Source organism: Babylonia areolata, chromosome 7, assembly GCF_041734735.1.
Source record: "Babylonia areolata isolate BAREFJ2019XMU chromosome 7, ASM4173473v1, whole genome shotgun sequence".
NCBI lineage: Eukaryota > Metazoa > Mollusca > Gastropoda > Neogastropoda > Buccinidae > Babylonia > Babylonia areolata.
The window spans coordinates 21,025,111-21,044,868 of NC_134882.1; the positions used below are offsets into that span (position 1 = coordinate 21,025,111).

Consider the following 19,758-nt stretch of genomic DNA (forward strand, 5'->3'; position numbering starts at 1 on the left):
ATGGCTGTTGTACTGAGCTGTTTCACCAGGCTCTCAGATATTGGACAGTTTAGCAGGTGCTCATTACAAGTACAGCAGACTGTTTTGGGCTTGCAAATTTTATGAGCAAAACAAGACATACTTTTGATAAATGTGACGCAACACACGAAACCGGTGTCACAGGCCAGATCTTCTTACCCTGGCCAGAGTTTACACCTGTAAGAACTGGCCTAGGCCAGAGTTTACCCCTGTAAGAACTGGCCTAGGCCAGAGTTTACCCCAGTATAATCTAGCCTGGGCTACATCATACCCGGGGTATAGTTTGGCCTAGGCCAGTTTATATCCTCTGGGCCATTTTTACCCCCTCTCTTTTTCAGGGAGGGGACTAAGAAAGGAAGAGAGAGACAGACAGACAGACAGACAGACGGACAGACAGAGAGAGAACAGAATGTGGAAAAGATAGAGTACAAAATCTAAAATGGAGAGGGTGGGTGTCAGTGATTGGAGAAAGAAAAAACATAATATTGGAAGGGTGTGTGTGAGAGGCGGGACGGGGGAAGCGGGATTAGGGAGAAAAAAAAAAAAAAAAAAAAAATCAATTATCAAATATTGTATGCACTACTTCTGTAGATTATTATTTGAAAAGAGGTTCATGTGGGGACCTACAAGCAGCAAGACGACAAGAACAGTCAAGCAGAAAGTTTTATTGTTGAAGTATTTCTTATCAACCCTGTTGGACTTTAAAACACTTCAGAAATATGCATGTATGTGAGAAAATCCTTGGACTTTTATGCATGCTGTTAATTCATTTTGCCAAATCTCAAACTATAGCATAACATCTAATTAACCTTGAAGTTGAGCTTGCACAGACAGGTTTGTTGCCCTTCCCAGCATGCCTTGCACTAACGGACATGCCGATGTAAATAAATGTCGCCTGTCTCTACTTGACCCGGGCTCTAGTGTTGATGACACCGAAGAGTGAGTCATTGTTATGGTGACCAATGTGTACAGCCATACCAACAGTGCATGCACCTGAAAACATTAAAAATGCTACAGTTCCAGGCAGTTTTATGCTTAAATACTTATCAACATATCTTGATTTTCATTATTTTGACCCCAATAAAGTGTTTTTGTGCGTAGCTAAGAATAGTTGGCTGTGACTTTAGCCCTGTTTTTGCGTGCTGCATCACAAATTGCTTTTTTCAAATAATAAATGCATTTATCAATACTTTCAGCACAATCTGATCATGAATGTACAACATTACACACTCATGACATCAACAACACAAGAGCAATGTATGATTTATGCAACAACACTGCTTAGTAAACTCCAGGATATATAGTGTGGTCATTAGACACTTCAGCCATCCCATGACATGGTTTTTAGATACTTCAGCCACTCCGTGCTGTGGTCATTAGACACTTCAGCCATCCCACAATGTGGTTATTAGACATTTCAGCCATCCCATGATGTGGTTATTAAGACATTTCAGCCATTCCATGTTGTGTTTATCAGACACCTCAGCCATTCCATGGCGTGGTTATTAGACATTTCAGCCATCCCATGTTGTGTTTATCTGACACCTCAGCCATCCCATGGTGTGGTTATTAGACACTTGAGTCATCTCATGGCCTGGTTGCAGGGTCAGTGAGCAGCGCCGGAAACGACTGCAAGAGCTGGAGACAGAGATGTCCAGCCTGAAGCGCAAGATAGCGGAACAGGCAAAGACTGTGAAGCTGAAGGAGCAGTCACAGAAACAAGTCAACCACCTCAACTCTGAAATCTTGGTGTGTGTTCTTGTGTGTCTGTGTGTTGGGCACATTGTGTGTCCTTGTGTGTTGGGCACATTGTGTGTCCTTGTGTGTCTGTGTTGGGCACATTGTGTGTCTGTGTTGGGCACATTGTGTGTCCTTGTGTGTCTGTGTTGGGCACATTGTGTGTCCTTGTCTGTCTGTGTGTTGGACACATTGACTGTTTGTGTGTGTCCTTGTGTGTCTGTGTGTTAGGCACATTGTGTGTCTGTGTTGGGCACATTGTGTGTCTGTGTAGGGCACATTGTGTGTCCTTGTGTGTCTGTGTTGGGCACATTGTGTGTCCTTGTGTGTCTGTGTGTTGGACACATTGACTGTTTGTGTGTGTCCTTGTGTGTCTTTGTGTTGGGCACATTGTGTGTCTGTGTTGGGCACATTGTGTGTCTGTGTTGGGCACATTGTGTGTCCTTGTCTGTCTGTGTGTTGGACACATTGACTGTTTGTGTGTGTCCTTGTGTGTCTGTGTGTTGGGCACATTGTGTGTCTGTGTTGGGCACATTGTGTGTCTGTGTTGGGCACATTGTGTGTCTGTGTGTTGGGCACATTGTGTGTCTGTGTGTTGGGCACATTGTGTGTCTGTGCTGGGCAAATTGTGTGTCTTTGTCCTTGTCTGTCTGTGTGTTGGACACATTGAGTGTTTGTGTGTGTCCTTGTGTGTCTGTGTGTTAGGCACATTGTATGTTCTTGTGTGTCTGTGTGTTGGGCACATTGTATGTTCTTGTGTGTTAGGCACATTGTACGTTCTTGTGTGTCTGTGTGTTAGGCACATTGTATGTCTGTGTGTCTGTGTGTTAGGCACATTGTACGTTCTTGTGTGTCTGTGTGTTAGGCACATTGTGCATTCTTGTGTATCTGTGTGTTAGGCACATTGTATGTCTGTGTGTTGGGTACATTGTGTGTCTGTGTGTTGGGCACATTGTGTGTTCTTGTGTGTCTGTGTGTTGGGCACATTGTGTGTTCTTGTGTGTCTGTGTGTTGGGCACATTGAGTGTCTGTGTGTTAGGCACATTGAGTGTCTGTGTGTTGGGCACATTGTGTGTCTGTGTGTTGGGTACATTGTGTGTCTGTGTGTTGGGCACATTGAGTGTCTGTGTGTTAGGCACATTGAGTGTCTGTGTGTTGGGTACATTGTGTGTCTGTGTGTTGGGCACATTGTGTGTTCTTGTGTGTCTGTGTGTTGGGCACATTGTGTGTCTGTGTGTTGGGTACATGTGTGTTCTTGTGTGTCTGTGTGTTGGGCACATTGTGTGTCTGTGTGTTGGGCACATTGTGTTCTTGTGTGTCTGTGTTGGGCACATTGTGTGTTCTTGTCTGTTTGTGTGTTGGGCACATTGTGTGTCTGTGTGTTGGGCACATTGTGTGTTCTTGTGTGTCTGTGTGTTGGGCACATTGTGTGTCTGTGTGTTGGGCACATTGTGTGTTCTTGTGTGTCTGTGTGTTGCGCACATTGTGTGTTCTTGTGTGTCTGTGTGTTGCGCACATTGTGTGTCTGTGTGTTGCGCACATTGTGTGTCTGTGTGTTGGGCACATGCACTCAAGGCCTGACTAGCTTGTTGGGCTATGCTGCTGTCAGGTATCGGCCTAGTTGTATAGTGTAGTGTATATGGATTTGTCTGGACGCATTGACACCTTGAGAAGCTGAAACTGGAATACTGAAACTTTGTTAATATTTGACTGGAACTAGATATGTATTCATGCGTTATAGAAAATGGTGCATTAAACAAGGCCTCACCTGTGAAATTATAGTGTGTGTTCAAGTGTGTTCCAGACACTTGTGGTGTCTGTGTTGTACACATTGTGTGTTCATGTTTCACTGTAACTGAGTATGTATTCATATGCTATAGAAAATGATATGTTAAACACGGTCTCAACTGTGAAGTCATGGTCTGTGCCTGTGCATTGTACACATCGTCCAACACTTTGGCTGATGACGCCTGTCTTGCTTCTTTTAGTCCTTGAAGACAGTGTCTGTGAGGGTCTGGATTCAAATCCCAGCTGTGCCCTTTCTCTCAAGTTTGACTGGGAAATACAACTGAGCGTCTAGTCATTCGGGTGAGACAATAAACGGAGGTCCTGTGTGCAACATACGCTAGGATCCCAGAAAAAGAACCCCAGGCAACGAAAATGTGTTGTCCTCTGGCAAAATTCTGAATTCACTCTGATAGGTACATAATTTTTTTTATTTTTTTTACACATATGCATGCAGTCAAGGCCTGACTTAGCATGTTGGGTTGTGTTGCTGGTCAGGCATCTGCCTAGCAGATGCGTAGTGTACAGATTTGTGCAAAGGCAGTGCCGCCTCCTTGAAAAGTGAAAAGTGAGGTGTTGTGTGGCAGGTGTACAGTGTATAGAAAGGTGAGGTGTTGTGTGGCAGGTGTACAGTGTATAGAAAGGTGAGGTGTGTGGCAGGTGTACAGTGTATAGAAAGGTGAGGTGTTGTGTGGCAGGTGTACAGTGTATAGAAAGGTGAGGTGTGTGGCAGATGTACAGTGTGTAGAAAAGTGAGGTGTTGTGTGGCAGGTGTACAGTGTATAGAAAGGTGAGGTGTTGTGTGGCAGGTGTACAGTGTATAGAAAGGTGATGTGTTGTGTGGCAGGTGTACAGTGTATAGAAAGGTGATGTGTTGTGTGGCAGGTGTACAGTGTATAGAAAGGTGAGGTGTGTGGCAGGTGTACAGTGTATAGAAAAGTGAGGTGTGTGGCAGATGTACAGTGTGTAGAAAGGTGAGGTGTTGTGTGGCAGGTGTACAGTGTATAGAAAGGTGAGGTGTTGTGTGGCAGGTGTACAGTGTATAGAAAGGTGAGGTGTTGTGTGGCAGGTGTACAGTGTGTAGAAAGGTGAGGTGTTGTGTGGCAGGTGTACAGTGTATAGAAAGGTGAGGTGTTGTGTGGCAGATGTACAGTGTGTAGAAAGGTGAGGTGTTGTGTGGCAGGTGTACAGTGTATAGAAAGGTAGAAAGGTGAGGTGTGTGGCAGATGTACAGTGTGTAGAAAGGTGAGGTGTTGTGTGGCAGGTGTACAGTGTATAGAAAGGTGAGGTGTTGTGTGGCAGATGTACAGTGTGTAGAAAGGTGAGGTGTTGTGTGGCAGGTGTACAGTGTGTAGAAAGGTGAGGTGTTGTGTGGCAGGTGTACAGTGTATAGAAAGGTGAGGTGTGTGGCAGGTGTACAGTGTATAGAAAGGTGAGGTGTTGAGGTGTTGTGTGGCAGGTGTACAGTGTATAGAAAGGTGAGGTGTTGTGTGGCAGGTGTACAGTGTGTAGAAAGGTGAGGTGTGTGGCAGGTGCACAGTGTGTAGGAAGGTGAGGTGTGTGGCAGGTGCACAGTGTGTAGGAAGGTGAGGTGTTGTGTGGCAGGTGTTCAGTGTATAGAAAGGTGAGGTGTTGTGTGGCAGGTGTACAGTGTATAGAAAGGTGAGGTGGTGTGTGGCAGGTGTACAGTGTATAGAAAGGTGAGGTGTTGTGTGGCAGGTGTACAGTGTATAGAAAGGTGAGGTGTTGTGTGGCAGGTGTACAGTGTATAGAAAGGTGAGGTGGTGTGTGGCAGGTGTACAGTGTATAGAAAGGTGAGGTGTTGTGTGGCAGGTGTACAGTGTATAGAAAGGTGAGGTGGTGTGTGGCAGGTGTACAGTGTATAGAAAGGTGATGTGTTGTGTGGCAGGCCTTGAAGCAGCAGCGTGTGAAGCTGATGAAGCAGATGAAGGAGGAGGGCGACCAGTGGCGTAAATGGAAACAACAGAAAGACAAGGAAGTGCTGCAACTCATGCAAAAGGTGACTGTCTGGTTTTTACTGGACACATGTCTGACTTGCTTCACTTGTAAATGTGATAAAGATGATAATAGTGATTTTGTCTTTCTTTTTATTATCAGTATACTTTTTTTTATGTTGTCTGTTTATTGTAATCATATAAAAAATTTCTAGTTTTGTTCTGTGTGACATGGAGAAAGGAGTGGTAGGATCCTGTGTTCTTAATGTTCATTAACTTGCTGTCTACTGAGACAAACCAGACACATATCTTTTATTGTGGGCTCTTTTTGACAGTGGTATTCAGACTGTACATGTCTGTGTGTTTGCAAGTTGTTATAATTAAGGTCAGCATCTAACTGTATGTGTTCCACATTATTTACATAACAAATGTTAATAAAAAGAAAAAAAAAGTTATAAAACAGTGCAGAACTGCTGCTAGTTAATATGGTGTTGGTCAGCTTTGTTAGGGACTGTTTTCATATTGTGTCTTGGTGTTAAACACTTCCTTTCATTAGCCAGACAGATGATTTGAGGTGATTTACCTGCCTTTCGAAACATTCTGAGGAATGGTATCATTGCAAAAATGGAGCTGATGGTTTTTGTGAGACACTTAAAGACAGTGAGAAAATCCTAATGAATGTCATTTGTTTCCATGTCCTGCTCTTCACACACAGGGGAAAGGGGATTACCTGTAGCAGCAGGGCTTTTTTTCTTGCCTTTCAAATTATGTACAGTGCAGTGTTAAAGTGTCCCACTTTTTCCATCAGGATCGGAAACGACAGGCAGAACTGGCAAAACTGCAGCAGACCAGTGAGAAACAGAAGAACGTCCTGAAACGCAAAGTGGAGGAGGTCAGACAGTGCCATTTGTGCAGCGTTACTGACTCAGCTTTTCATCGCTCACATGCACACCCATGCACACACACACGCACACACACGCACAGCACACACGCGCACACGCACCCGCACACACACGCACACGCACACAGCACACACGCAGTACACACACAGCACACACACACACACACACACACACACAGAGACACACACACACACACACACACACACACACACACACACACACACACACACACACACACACACACACAGAGTCTTTCTCTCTCATTCACTCAGCTCACAAACTTTCACTCACTTTCTCTCTCACTTTATGAAGATGTGAATGGGTTCAGATGTTTTTGTACAAAACTCCAGTTTAAGGCAAGTTAGTTGTGGACAGCATGCAGCTGTTCCTTTGATAATTTTTGGTAGAACACTTCTGTGATTATATATGTATACAGATATATAGACGGATACATAGATGGATAGATAGATTGTGTGAGTGGGTAAAGTCGGTGTGTTGCATTATTTTTGTACCTAGGATATGTGATTATAAGCCCCCATTGATGTGTACATTTTGTGTACAATAATGTGTTGTGTATATTGGCCTTTTTTATGTCTTGGTGAAAATTGTATGGCATGGTATGATACCAGGGATGTCTGGGCTTATTTTCAAGTTGGTAAAGCTATTGCATTTTCAACTAAAGAGTCAGTATCTCATAAGGTTGATGTGTTGTGTAAGTTTTGACTGTTACACTCTTCTAAATCCTGATTGCCAGCCCTGATTTTGTGACTTTTGCAGGGAGCTGCATGAGAGACAGGGACATGAAATGCCATCCTCGCATTTAACCCTTTCGCTGCCAGGAAAATAAGATTTAAGGGAAATCTATTTGCCAGGTTTTTTTTCACAAAAAACGTGTACAAATTTTAAAAAAATTCTGTGTTCTTTGTTATTGGAGAAAGACCCATAAAAGTATATATTTTCTGAAAGGTAAATGAATAAAGAACACAAAACACATGATATTTTCCCATTTTATATATTTTTAGTGACATGCTGTAGTTTTGAAATCAGTGGGGTTTTTTTGGTCACATTTTCAACTTGTTCATTACAAACATTAGTCAGGTAATTTGCGCTAAAATATATTTTCTGGACAAATGGATACCTGCACACACAAAATCATACTAGAACAACCACAAAAAAAAAAAAAAATTGAAAAAGAGATAGATACACAATGCATTGTGACTTTTTCCAAGTGATAATATGGATGTGAGGCCACACCCCCTCAGTCTCCAACCTCCTCCTCTTCACCCCTCTCACATGGTCACTTTCTCCAGTTCTCATCAGACCATGTTGGCTGAGTGCGAAGAAAATTGCCCACACTATGTCTTGCTAATAATTCGGTTGGTCTGTCAACTGCTACGACTGTACAGCCGGCATCACTCAATGATAGTCGTATCTTGGCCACTCTCTTGATTGCTCCCTTTATTTTCTATCAAATTGTCCTATAAATATTCATCACTGTCTTCTTTGAATTTACGCTCTTTCTGAGCATCCGTTGATTTAGTTCACCATGATCACATGTCTTGAGCATGGCATCAGTCCGACATTTTGTTGAGCGAGCGAGGAGAGGAGCCAGGCAAACACTGCGGCAGTAACCCAACCAGAACGTTCAAATAAAGGACTGCATCATAACGTTGATGGTGTTTCTATGAATAGAATCTAGAAAGATTCCCCAAGCTGAAGCTACCAGCATTTTTGTCAATGAACTGAATGCAAAGCAGGGAAAAGTCAGAATATTTCAATGACGAGTTGTCTTGTCATTGTGGCAGCAAAGCATACATGCTTGCCATGACGAGTTATCTCGTCGTATAGGCAGCCTAGGGGTTAATGTGAAGTGAGCATCACATGTCCAAGAAAACTGACTTTCTTTGTAACCTTTGCCTTCTCTGATACCAGTGCTGCTGTTGTGAAGTGTGTGTGTTGTGGTTCAGGCGGCAGGAGCCAACACACGATAGAAAGCTTGTGAAGCGTGTGTTGTGTGTGTGTTGTGGTTCAGGCGGCAGCAGCCAACACACGATAGAAAGCTTGTGAAGTGTGTGATGTGTGTGTGTTGTGGTTCAGGCGGCAGCAGCCAACACACCACAGAAAGCTATGAAGTGTGTGATGTGTGTGTGTTGTGGTTCAGGCGGCAGCAGCCAACACACCACAGAAAGCTATGAAGTGTGTGATGTGTGTGTGTTGTGGTTCAGGCGGCAGCAGCCAACACATGATAGAAAGCTTGTGAAGTGTGTGATGTGTGTGTGTTGTGGTTCAGGCGGCAGCAGCCAACACACCACAGAAAGCTATGAAGTGTGTGATGTGTGTGTTGTGGTTCAGGCGGCAGCAGCCAACACACGATAGAAAGCTTGTGAAGTGTGTGATGTGTGTGTGTTTTGGTTCAGGTGGCAGCAGCCAACACACGATAGAAAGCTTGTGAAGTGTGTGATGTGTGTGTGTTGTGGTTCAGGCGGCAGCAGCCAACACACCATAGAAAGCTATGAAGTGTGTGATGTGTGTGTGTTGTGGTTCAGGCGGCAGCAGCCAACACACCATAGAAAGCTTGTGAAGTGTGTGTTGTGTGTGTGTTGTGGTTCAGGCGGCAGCAGCCAACAGACGCCTGAAGGAGGCACTCCTTCGACAGAAAGCTGTGGCCAACGAGCGTGCTGCCAAGGCAGACCAGTCTGACACCACATCTGTTGCCAGTCGTGTCAGGGTACGTTTTAACAAAATGGAATTGTGTGTGTGTGCTTGTGCGTCTGCAAGCCTTAAGTTGCCTACACATATTTTTGTATTTGAAGGCATGGGAAAGTTATTGGAAAAGGATCAGAAGATAAATGCAACACAAATGAGTGTGCATGTGTGTGTGGATGGTTTCATGAATGTAACTGCTTTTATCGTCATGTGCATTGAAAAACCGCCTATTTTGTGTTTGAAGATAAAACATCTTGAAATAGTTCTGAAGCTAAAGAGAGAACCGTTGGTGGTTTGTGGTCTGTTTAAACACTGTTTGACTCCTGTCACAATTTGTAACCACAACAAAGAGTGTCATTCTAATCAGTGGGTAAAGTTCAGGCACTGAAAGATGTTCTGTTATAAAAGCTCAGGCACTTCTCAGCTGCGTAATAAACATTTTCTGTTTATTTTTTTTCTGTGCATGATTATACATTGATGCACACTGTACTTTTTTTTTCTTTATTTCTTTTTATCTTTTTAGTGTATGGTCTTCCTTATTATGTCTCCCTCTGCATTTTTCCATAATGTAACTTTACCTTTCACACACAGTTCACACACAATTTTGTGTCTTTTTCCATTATGATTTTACCATTCACACACAGATCCTTGTGTTTTTCCACATTATATCTTTACCATTCGCACATGACTGTCTGTCTGTCTGTCTCTCACTTGTAGATAACATGTTCATTTTTGACTTACTTGTGTAAACAAGTGAGTCTATGTTTTAACCCAGTGTTTAGTTGTCTGTGTGTCTGTGTGTCCGTGGTAAACTTTAACATTGCCATTTTCTCTGGAAAATACCAAATTGGCTTAAACATAGTATGAAAAAAAATCTTCACAGTCATACCAGTAACAGGTTGTAAGTCTCCCGAATTAACTGACTCTGGATGATGGAACACTATAGCACTCCTGACGTAAGGTAGCGTTCCGGACGACGGAATGCTATAGCGGTTTCGACAATTACAATTTTGTCCATGTTTTCCTCATGGGGTAGCATAAAAATCGCAGTAACACCGGGCATTGCGAACGTGTCAAGGGTCGAATGGAAAGTTTCTTTGTGAGGTTCCGTAACTATACACTCACTGGCCAGCCGTTGACCTTGGTACCCCCACATGACAAGGTAATCTGCATACGGATTGAAAATGGCGATGCAAGTGGAAATTTTTGGAGCAAACTAGATCTTGACAGCTGCTTTTTACTGCTGCTGAAGTGATTGAAATGCTTCAAACTGAAGGTTTCGACATCGCTGAGGATGATGAAGACGTTGAATAAAGTATCTGCAGTAAAGACTAGCAGCAAGAAGGTACTGACAGTGACTCAGCATCTGAGGGCTGTGAAGAGAGGGAGACGGGTGAGTATACACACGATGTGAGAAGAGGGGTCAGTGGGTCAAGTACAGCGAGTTTCATTCAGTTACTTTGTGTTTTGTATTTTTTGTGTTTTTTTCCCTAACAAATGGGTTGTCAGCAGGGGAAAGCAAGGGAGAAAACTATTCATCTGGAGTGAGTTTAGCTGTATTTCCAAATCATTAACAGTTTATTTTGTTGAGATGTGTTCGGAAATCCGAAAATTCTAAAAGCCGCTTTCCACTGAGTTTGGCCGACCAGAAGGTAGGTTCTTTTCAAAGACGACGTGACCTCGTGTTTCTTGTTCCCAATTAAAAGGAAAGAAATACAAATTCTGGACAGAACACATACAGTGATACTGACTGCACCATCAACGTGTTTACTGCATATAAATATTCTAAAGTGGACACTGAATTAACTGGAATGAATTTATAAGAAAAATTGAATTGATCGTTTCTTTCAGCTCTTTGTAGATGCAGATGGTTTATGCAGATCTAGAGATCTACTATGTGTTGCAGTGTGCTTGAAGGAGATGGCAACGTCTCTTTTACTGCTGAAATAAAAGAATAATCAAGATAATTTTTATGACAAAACACACAAAAATCTTGATTTAAACGGTGTTACTACATCCAGTACAATCACATCAATTTATCGCCTGAAGAGGAAAACGTCAACATTGCTTTAAGTTTTAAATTTACCAGTAGTCATTTGACATCAGATGTGTCCCAGCCTTGGGGATTAGTTTGCTTGCATCAGAACTTAACATGCCTCGTTCGATCCCGCTTGCATGCATTTTTTATTATTGTTTTTTTATTTTAGATTTTTTCACCCAAGCTTATCTCATATATCATATTTAATACATAGCACTTTTCAACGATTTTTAAAATCTTTTTTTCTCTCCTGATGATTCTTTTACTAGATAAGATGTGAAGCACAAGTGAGTCTTGAAGGCTTTGCCTCTCTTGTTTAAATTACTCTTGTGTATTTTCTGTCTGTTTGCATCTATCTATCTATTTGTATCTCTCTCTCTCTCTCTCTCTCTCTCTCTCTCTCTCTATATATATATATATATATATATATATATATCTCACTCACCTCTAGATAACATTTTGATGTTTTTTTCAATGCATCTGTTTGCATGTGTCTCTCAATGCCTAACCTCAAGGTAACATTTTGATTTTTTTTAATTGCTCCAGTGTATATGCTCTCTGTTTACATGTATATCTCTCTCATGCACCTCCAGATGTCATTTTCATGGGGTTATTTTAATTGCTGTAGTGTATTTTCTGTCATTGTACATGTCTGCCCCCCTCTGACCTGTGGATATTGTCATGTTCAGAAATGGCTGATATTTGTTGTGGTGTGTTTTCTGTGATTATACATGTCTGTCCCCCTCTGACCTGTGAATATTGTCATGTTCAGAAATGGCTGATAATTGTTGTGTATTTTCTGTCATTGTACATGTCTGTCCCCCTCTTACCTGTGGATACCGTGGTCATGTTCAGAAATGGCTGATAATTGTTGTGGTGTATTTTCTGTCATTGTACATGTCTGTCCCTGTCACAACTCATGACAGTCAAGTGTGAAGTTCTGCTATGTGCATGCCCTTCCCCACTCACTCTCCCCAGCTTGCTTGTCTTTTTGTATGTGTGACTTCCGGTTGTACGTTTTTCATGTGCAATCATGGAGTCATGTGTTGCATTCCTGTCACTGCTGAGCAGAGGTTCATGTCTTTCTGTTCTGTCAGTGACACTTCTCTAGGCTTTTCGCCCACAGCCTTCTTGGAGGAAGGTCATGGTTGTTTGAGCTTGGGGCTTTTTGCCCAGTTGGCACCCTCACGTGGGGATAAATTTTCCTCGGGGTGGCCATGTTTTCTGTGTTTGGTGTGCTCCAGCTCAGAGGGTAGGAGTGCCCTGCTGGACATGTCGTCTGTTTATTTCCAGCGTCAGGGTAGTAGTACCCGGTTGGCAGCGTCCCACTTCCTGTGCTTTTCCCTTTTCAGCCTGTGTTGGCCGGGCAGCGTTGGTGCTCTGAATGTCTGCTGACTGCTGTCTTCCTGCTGCCCTCTTCTCATCACTGTCTTCGTTTGTGCACTAGTTTCATCGTCTTCATCTGTTTTCACCTGTTTTCAGTCTTCACCGTCCAAGTCGTCGTTTTCCTCTTGTGTTGTGCAGTGCTTCAGTTTATTTGTTCATCAAACGTCCTAAGTTCACTGTTAGCATTCTCCGGACTGTTTGCCGCTGGACAGCCGTGTCTTCAAGATCTGTGTTTTTTGTGTGTTATCATTTATCCATTCTGTTAAGTGTACCAGTTGTTGTGGCTGGGATTGTGGTTATTGTTTTATTTGGCAAGTTTTGTGTGTGATTGAATAAATGTATGTGAACCCTGAATTATTTTAGTCTGTGTTTGTGATGTCTGGGTGTTAGTGCTGGGTTGGGTGGGGGTTTCTAGTCCGCTCTCTTATAGAGTGTGACTGTCCCCCTCTGACCTGTGGATATTGTCATGTTCAGAAATGGCTGATAATTGTTGTGGTGTATTTTCTGTGATTATACATGTCTGCCCCCCTCTGACCTGTGGACATGGTCATGTTCAGAAATGGCTGATAATTGTTGTGTATTTTCTGTGATTATACATGACTGCCCCCCTCTGACGTGTGGATACTGTGGTCATGTTCAGAAATGGCCGATAATTGTTGTGTATTTTCTGTCATTGTACATGTCTGTCCCCCCATGACCTGTGGATACCGTGGTCATGTTCAGAAATGGCTGATAATTGTTGTGGTGTATTTTCTGTCATTGTACATGTCTGTCCCCCCATGACCTGTGGATACCGTGGTCATGTTCAGAAATGGCTGATAATTGTTGTGGTGTATTTTCTGTCATTGTACATGTCTGTCCCCCATGACCTGTGGATACTGTGGTCATGTTCAGAAATGGCTGATAATTGTTGTGGTGTATTTTCTGTCATTGTACATGTCTGTCCCCCTCTGACCTGTGGACACCGTGGTCATGTTCAGAAATGGCTAAGTGAGGAGCTGGAGGTTCGGGTCAGCGTGAGGGAAGCACGGTACCACATGATGGCCCTGATCACTGACCGCAAGGACCTCAGCCAGCAGAGGAGAGAGCTTCAGGACAGGTTGGAGGGGCCTCTTGCTAAGGTAAGTCACTCATTGTAATCAGTGTGTTGTGTTCTAGCTTCAGGACAGGTCAGAGGGGCCTCTTGCTAAGGTCAGTCACTCATTGTAATCAGTGTGTTGTGTTCTAGCTTCAGGACAGGTCGGAGGGGTCTCTTGCCAAGATGAGTCACTCACTGTAATCAGTGTGTTGTGTTCTAGCTTCAGGACAGGTCAGAGGGGCCTCTTGCCAAGGTCAGTCACTCATTGTAATCAGTGTGTTGTGTTCTAGCTTCAGGACAGGTCGGAGGGGCCTCTTGCCAAGGTGAGTCACTCATTGTAATCAGTGTGTTGTGTTCTAGCTTCAGGACAGGTTGGAGTGGCCTCTTGCCAAGGTGAGTCACTCATTGTAATCAGTGTGTTGTGTTATAGCTTCAGGACAGGTCGGAGGGGCCTCTTGCCAAGTTGAGTCACTCATTGTAATCAGTGTGTTGTGTTCTAGCTTCAGGACAGGTTGGAGTGGCCTCTTGCCAAGGTGAGTCACTCATTGTAATCAGTGTGTTGTGTTCTAGCTTCAGGACAGGTTGGAATGGTCTCTTGCCAAGGTGAGTCACTCATTGTAATCAGTGTGTTGTGTTCTAGCTTCAGGACAAGTCGGAGTGGCCTCTTGCCAAGGTGAGTCACTCATTGTAATTGGTGTGTTGTGTTCTAGCTTCAGGACAGGTTGAAATGGCCTCTTGCCAAGGTGAGTCACTCATTGTAATTGGTGTGTTGTGTTCTAGCTTCAGGACAGGTTGAAATGGTCTCTTGCCAAGGTGAGTCACTCATTGTAATTAGTGTGTTGTGTTCTAGCTTCAGGACAGGTTGAAATGGTCTCTTGCCAAGGTAAGTCACTCATTGTAATTGGTGTGTTGTGTTCTAGCTTCAGGACAGGTTGAAATGGTCTCTTGCCAAGGTGAGTCACTCATTGTAATTGGTGTGTTGTGTTCTAGCTTCAGGACAGGTTGGAATGGTCTCTTGCCAAGGTGAGTCACTCATTGTAATCAGTGTGTTGTGTTCTAGCTTCAGGACAGGTCGGAATGGCCTCTTGCCAAGGTGAGTGTGGTATTCAACGTGTTGTTTTGTGTTACATTATGTGATAACATTTCTTTGTGTGAGATTCAGGCTGCTTTCCTCGGGGAAAGTGTGTTGGTACAGTGCAGAGCGCCAACCTTTTTGTTGTTTTTTTCTGTCTACAGGTGTATATGTTTTCCTATCGAAGTGGATTTTTCTACAGAATTTTGTCGCGGACGACCCTTTTGTTCCTATGGGTTCTTTTACATGCACAAAATGCATGCAAAGTGCTCTCCTTCAAAGACCATGTTGCCCAAGCAACATCCAAAGCCAGCAGAGTTGTAGAAGTAAAAAGATGCTTGTTCGACCACCTGACAAAAGACATTTGTTCTTCTGTACAAATCACTTGCGAGACCTGTGAAGATGAGATGTTGATTTGTTTGTCAGAAATATTCCTGTGAAGATGAGACGTTGATTTGTTTACAGAAATATTCCTGTGAAGAGGAGATGTTGGTTTGTTTACAGAAATACTCCTGTGAAGATAAGACGTTGGTTTGTTTTCAGAAATATTCCTGTGAAGATGAGATGTTGATTTGTTTTCAGAAATATTCCTGTGAAGATGAGACGTTGATTTGTTTACAGAAATATTCCTGTGAATATTCCTGTGAAGATGAGGCGTTGGTTTGTTTACAGAAATATTCCTGTGAAGATGAGACGTTGATTTGTTCACAGAAATATTCCTGTGAAGATGAGACATTGATTTGTTTTCAGAAATATTCCTGCGAAGATGAGACGTTGATTTGTTCACAGAAATATTCCTGTGAAGATGAGATGTTGGTTTGTTTGTCAGAAATATTCCTGTGAATATTCCTGTGAAGATAAGACGTTGATTTGTTTTCAGAAATATTCCTGTGAAGATGAGACGTTGGTTTGTTTACAGAAATGTTCCTGTGAAGATGAGACGTTGATTTGTTTACAGAAATATTCCTGTGAATATTCCTGTGAAGATGAGATGTTGATTTGTTTGTCAGAAATATTCCTGTGAATATTCCTGTGAAGATAAGATGTTGATTTGTTTGTCAGAAATATTCCTGTGAAGATGAGACGTTGATTTGTTTACAGAAATATTCCTATTCCTTTGAAGATGAGACGTTGATTTGTTTACAGAAATATTCCTGTGAAGATGAGACATTGATTTGTTTTCAGAAATATTCCTGTGAATATGAGACGTTGATTTGTTTATAGAAATATTCCTGTGAAGATGAGACAATTTGTTTGTCAGAAATATTCCTCTGAATATTCCTGTGAAGATAAGACGTTGATTTGTTTTCAGAAATATTCCTGTGAAGATGAGACGTTGGTTTGTTTACAGAAATATTCCTGTGAAGATGAGACGTTGGTTTGTTTACAGAAATATTCCTGTGAAGATGAGACGTAGGTTTGTTTACAGAAATATTCCTGTGAATATGAGACGTTGATTTGTTTTCAGAAATATTGCTGTGAAGATGAGACGTTGATTTGTTTACAGAAATATTCCTGTGAAGATGAGATGTTGATTTGTTTACAGAAATATTCCTGTGAAGATGAGATGTTGATTTGTTTACAGAAATATTCCTGTGAAGATGAGACGTTGGTTTGTTTACAGAAATATTCCTGTGAAGATGAGACTTTGATTTGTTAATAATCATAATAATAATAATAATAATAATGGATACTTATATAGCACACTATCCTGAAATCTGCTCTAGGTGCTTTACAAAAACGCTTTTGATAACATAAAACATTATATCTATGTTATATACACACACCAAAATGTGACCACACACACACACACACACACACACACACACGCACGCACACACACACATGCACGCACGCACGCACACACACACACTGCATACATACATTTTAACATACATGTGTATCTAACAGCTACCCTAACACATACGCACACATAGGCAGGCACAAACTTACATAAACACACGCACACACAATACACATTCATATACATGCATGTAGTTGTGGACCTGCCACAATTGAACTTATTGCTGAGGGAAAAGGTGAGTTTTGAGACGAGATTTAAAAGATGCGAGGGAATCAGAATGACGGAGGTTATCAGGGAGCTTGTTCCACGTCTTTGGTGATTGAAAAGAAAACGATCTGTGTCCATAGGTCTTACTTCTGACGTGAGGTATCCTGAGAAGTCAAGTATCAGAGGAAGAATGGAGCTGGCGAGACGGGGTATAGATATGGATGAGTTCAGAAAGATACTTTGGGCCAGATCCGTTGACTGCAGAAAAGGTCAGAGTGGATAGCTTATAGTCTATTCGATCAGAAACAGGCAACCAGTGGAGAGACTGAAGAAGAGGAGAAACATGGTCAAATTTAGAAGCTCTGCAAATGAGTCTGGCAGCGTTATTCTGAATTCGTTGGAGTCTGTCTAACAGGTATTTTGGAAGGCCGGCCAAAAGAGAGTTGCAGTAATCCAATCTTGAGAGAACCAGAGAGCATACAAGTGTCTTGGTTGCATCGGTTGAGAGATAGTGGCGGATAGAGCTGATTCTACGCAGTTCCAAATAGGCAACTTTACAGATATTCGAAATGTGCTGTTGGAAGGAAAGAGACTGGTCCAGGATTACACCAAGACTGCGAACAGAGGGAGAAAGTGAAACAGGTGTGCTATTGATCAGAACAGAGTCAGGAAAGGAAGGATGTTGACGAAACTTCTTTGGACAGGTTATCATCAATTCAGTCTTATCATCATTTAATTGCAGCTTGTTGAGAGTCATCCAGTCCTTTAGGCCAGCAATGCACTCCTGTGTTTGAGTCACCAGTGCATCAAATTCAGCTATGGAAGCCAACTGATAAAGTTGTGTGTCATCAGCAAAGCTCTCATGCGACATAGCATGATGACTGATGACATCCGACACAGGAGCCGCATACAGCACGAAAAGAACAGGACCTAGGACGGACCCTTGTGGGACACCATATTTCAAGGCAGATACTCTAGAGTATGTACCATTTACACACACTTTCTGTGTACGATCTGACAGGTAAGACGTGATCCATGCTAGTGCAGTGTCACGAATACCAAAGGAAGTTTTAAGTCTGTTCAAGAGGATAGAGTGGTCGATAGTGTCAAAAACTGCTGACAAATCTAAGAGAGCGAGAACAGATATCTTATCCTCATCAAATCCCGAAAGCAAATCATTCACTATTCTAAGAAGGGCTGTTTCGCAACTATGACCACGTCTATAAGGTGACTGGTGGGAATTAAGTAAGCCATTCTGCTCCAGATGAGCTAAGAGCTGAGACAATATGATCTTTTCTAGCAGTTTTGATAAAAATGACAGATTAGAGACAGGTCGATAATTTTTCAAACAATTATGATCCTAAGATGGTTTCTTGATGAGTGGACGTACAACAGCAGACTTGTTTTCAGAAATATTGCTGTGAAGATGAGACGTTGATTTGTTTTCAGAAATATTCCTGTGAAGATGAGACGTTGGTTTGTTTGTCAGAAATATTCCTGTGAAGATGAGACGGTTTGTTTACCGAAATATTCCTGTGAAGATGAGATTCCTGTGAAGATGAGATGTTGGTTTGTTTTCAGAAATATTCCTGTGAAGATGAGATTCCTGTGAAGATGAGACGTTGGTTTGTTTTCAGAAATATTCCTGTGAAGATGAGACGTTGATTTGTTTGTCAGAAATATTCCTGTGAAGATGAGACGTTGATTTGTTTTCAGAAATATTCCTGTGAAGATGAGATGTTGGTTTGTTTACAGAAATATTCCTGTGAAGATGAGACGTTGGTTTGTTTACAGAAATATTCCTGTGAAGATGAGACAGGGGCTACATCAGAAAAAAGCTTTGAAGAAGAGGCAGTCAGGAAACAAATTGAAGTGCTGTCAACAGAGATTGAACTCAGGTATTACATAGTTGTTTTTAGTTTTGGAGTTTTTGTTGTTGTTTTTTTTTCTCCTTTTTTAACATTCACTTTATTTTAATTGGACATCCATTACCTGTTTGTGTTTACTATCAAGGTCAAGGTCTCAGTTTGGAATTCTATATGTAAAGTATTCTGCTTGTAATATTTCTTGATATCTTTCTTTTTTAAAATTTCTGATTATATGGTTATTCCGTACACATTTTTTTTAAAAAGTCTGGACTGTTCTAATGTGTGACTGTTCTGCATTTATTGCCAATGCAAAATATTATCTGATGTTTGGGTGTTGAATCTGTGAAGGGAAAAAAGAAAGATGAGTATGCTGACTTTGTGCTGTGGTTGTGGTTTGGCAGGAACGTTCAGATCCAGGACTTGCAGCAGAAAATCTGTGATGCTGATCAAGGTGAGGAATACTGTGGACAGAGATTGTTGTATTGTTTGTTTTGACAGATGACAGTGTTGAACAAAATATGGGGTTGAAAGCAAAATAAAAAATATGTATTTATTGCTTTTATTATCATATTTGGATTAAACAAGCCACAACGTAAGATGAAAATAAATATATAGTTATTGCTTTTATCATTTTATCTTGATGAAAAAAAATGGCAAAGTAAAAAAATAAGTATAAATTGTTTCTGATACTGTATCTTATTGAAACAAACCAAAGACTGATCACTAGTAGACTGAGAGAGACTGGGCTGGATCCAGCATGGTTCAGGGAGAAAAAAAAAGTTTTTGTTTTGACTGCCCCTTTATTTGCACCATTTCAGTGGCATTACACCCCCACCGCTAATTCCGAGTCCCCCATACACAGCCACGCCGGGGTTTGACTGTCACAGTCCCAGTGTCAGCAGTCCACAGGGAACTATTGACATTAGGTTGCCTGCCCACACACCAGAGGAGAGACTGCACCACTGCTGGGTCACTTCAGTGGAGTTCAGTGGTGCCTTATCTGTTTTAGTGTACTTGGGACACCACCTACAAAGCCACCAACTGACGACAGTAATAGCTTAATTGCACACTGAGTGAGTGTCCCTTCCACAGTGGAGACCACCACCACGTCCCTCCAGCGACGACAGTCCCCCATGAATCTGCCGTCACCAAACACATTGACAGGACTTACCCCAAGCACAGAATTAATTTCTGTTCAGATC

At 42.1% G+C, this 19,758-nt stretch overlaps 1 protein-coding gene across 13 annotated transcripts in view; it reads left to right on the forward strand.

The window, feature by feature from the left end:
- The window catches only part of LOC143283876 (chromosome-associated kinesin KIF4A-like), a 178,649-nt gene that overhangs the window by 138,365 nt on the left and 20,526 nt on the right, over positions 1-19,758 (forward strand). For all 13 annotated transcript variants that reach the window (XM_076590258.1, XM_076590263.1, XM_076590262.1 and 10 more), the window contains 7 exons: positions 1,623-1,767; positions 5,450-5,560; positions 6,304-6,387; positions 9,009-9,125; positions 13,508-13,648; positions 18,483-18,586; positions 18,958-19,007. In XM_076590258.1, coding sequence (XP_076446373.1) covers positions 1,623-1,767; positions 5,450-5,560; positions 6,304-6,387; positions 9,009-9,125; positions 13,508-13,648; positions 18,483-18,586; positions 18,958-19,007 — 752 coding nt within the window. The remainder of the gene's footprint in view (positions 1-1,622; positions 1,768-5,449; positions 5,561-6,303; positions 6,388-9,008; positions 9,126-13,507; positions 13,649-18,482; positions 18,587-18,957; positions 19,008-19,758) is intronic.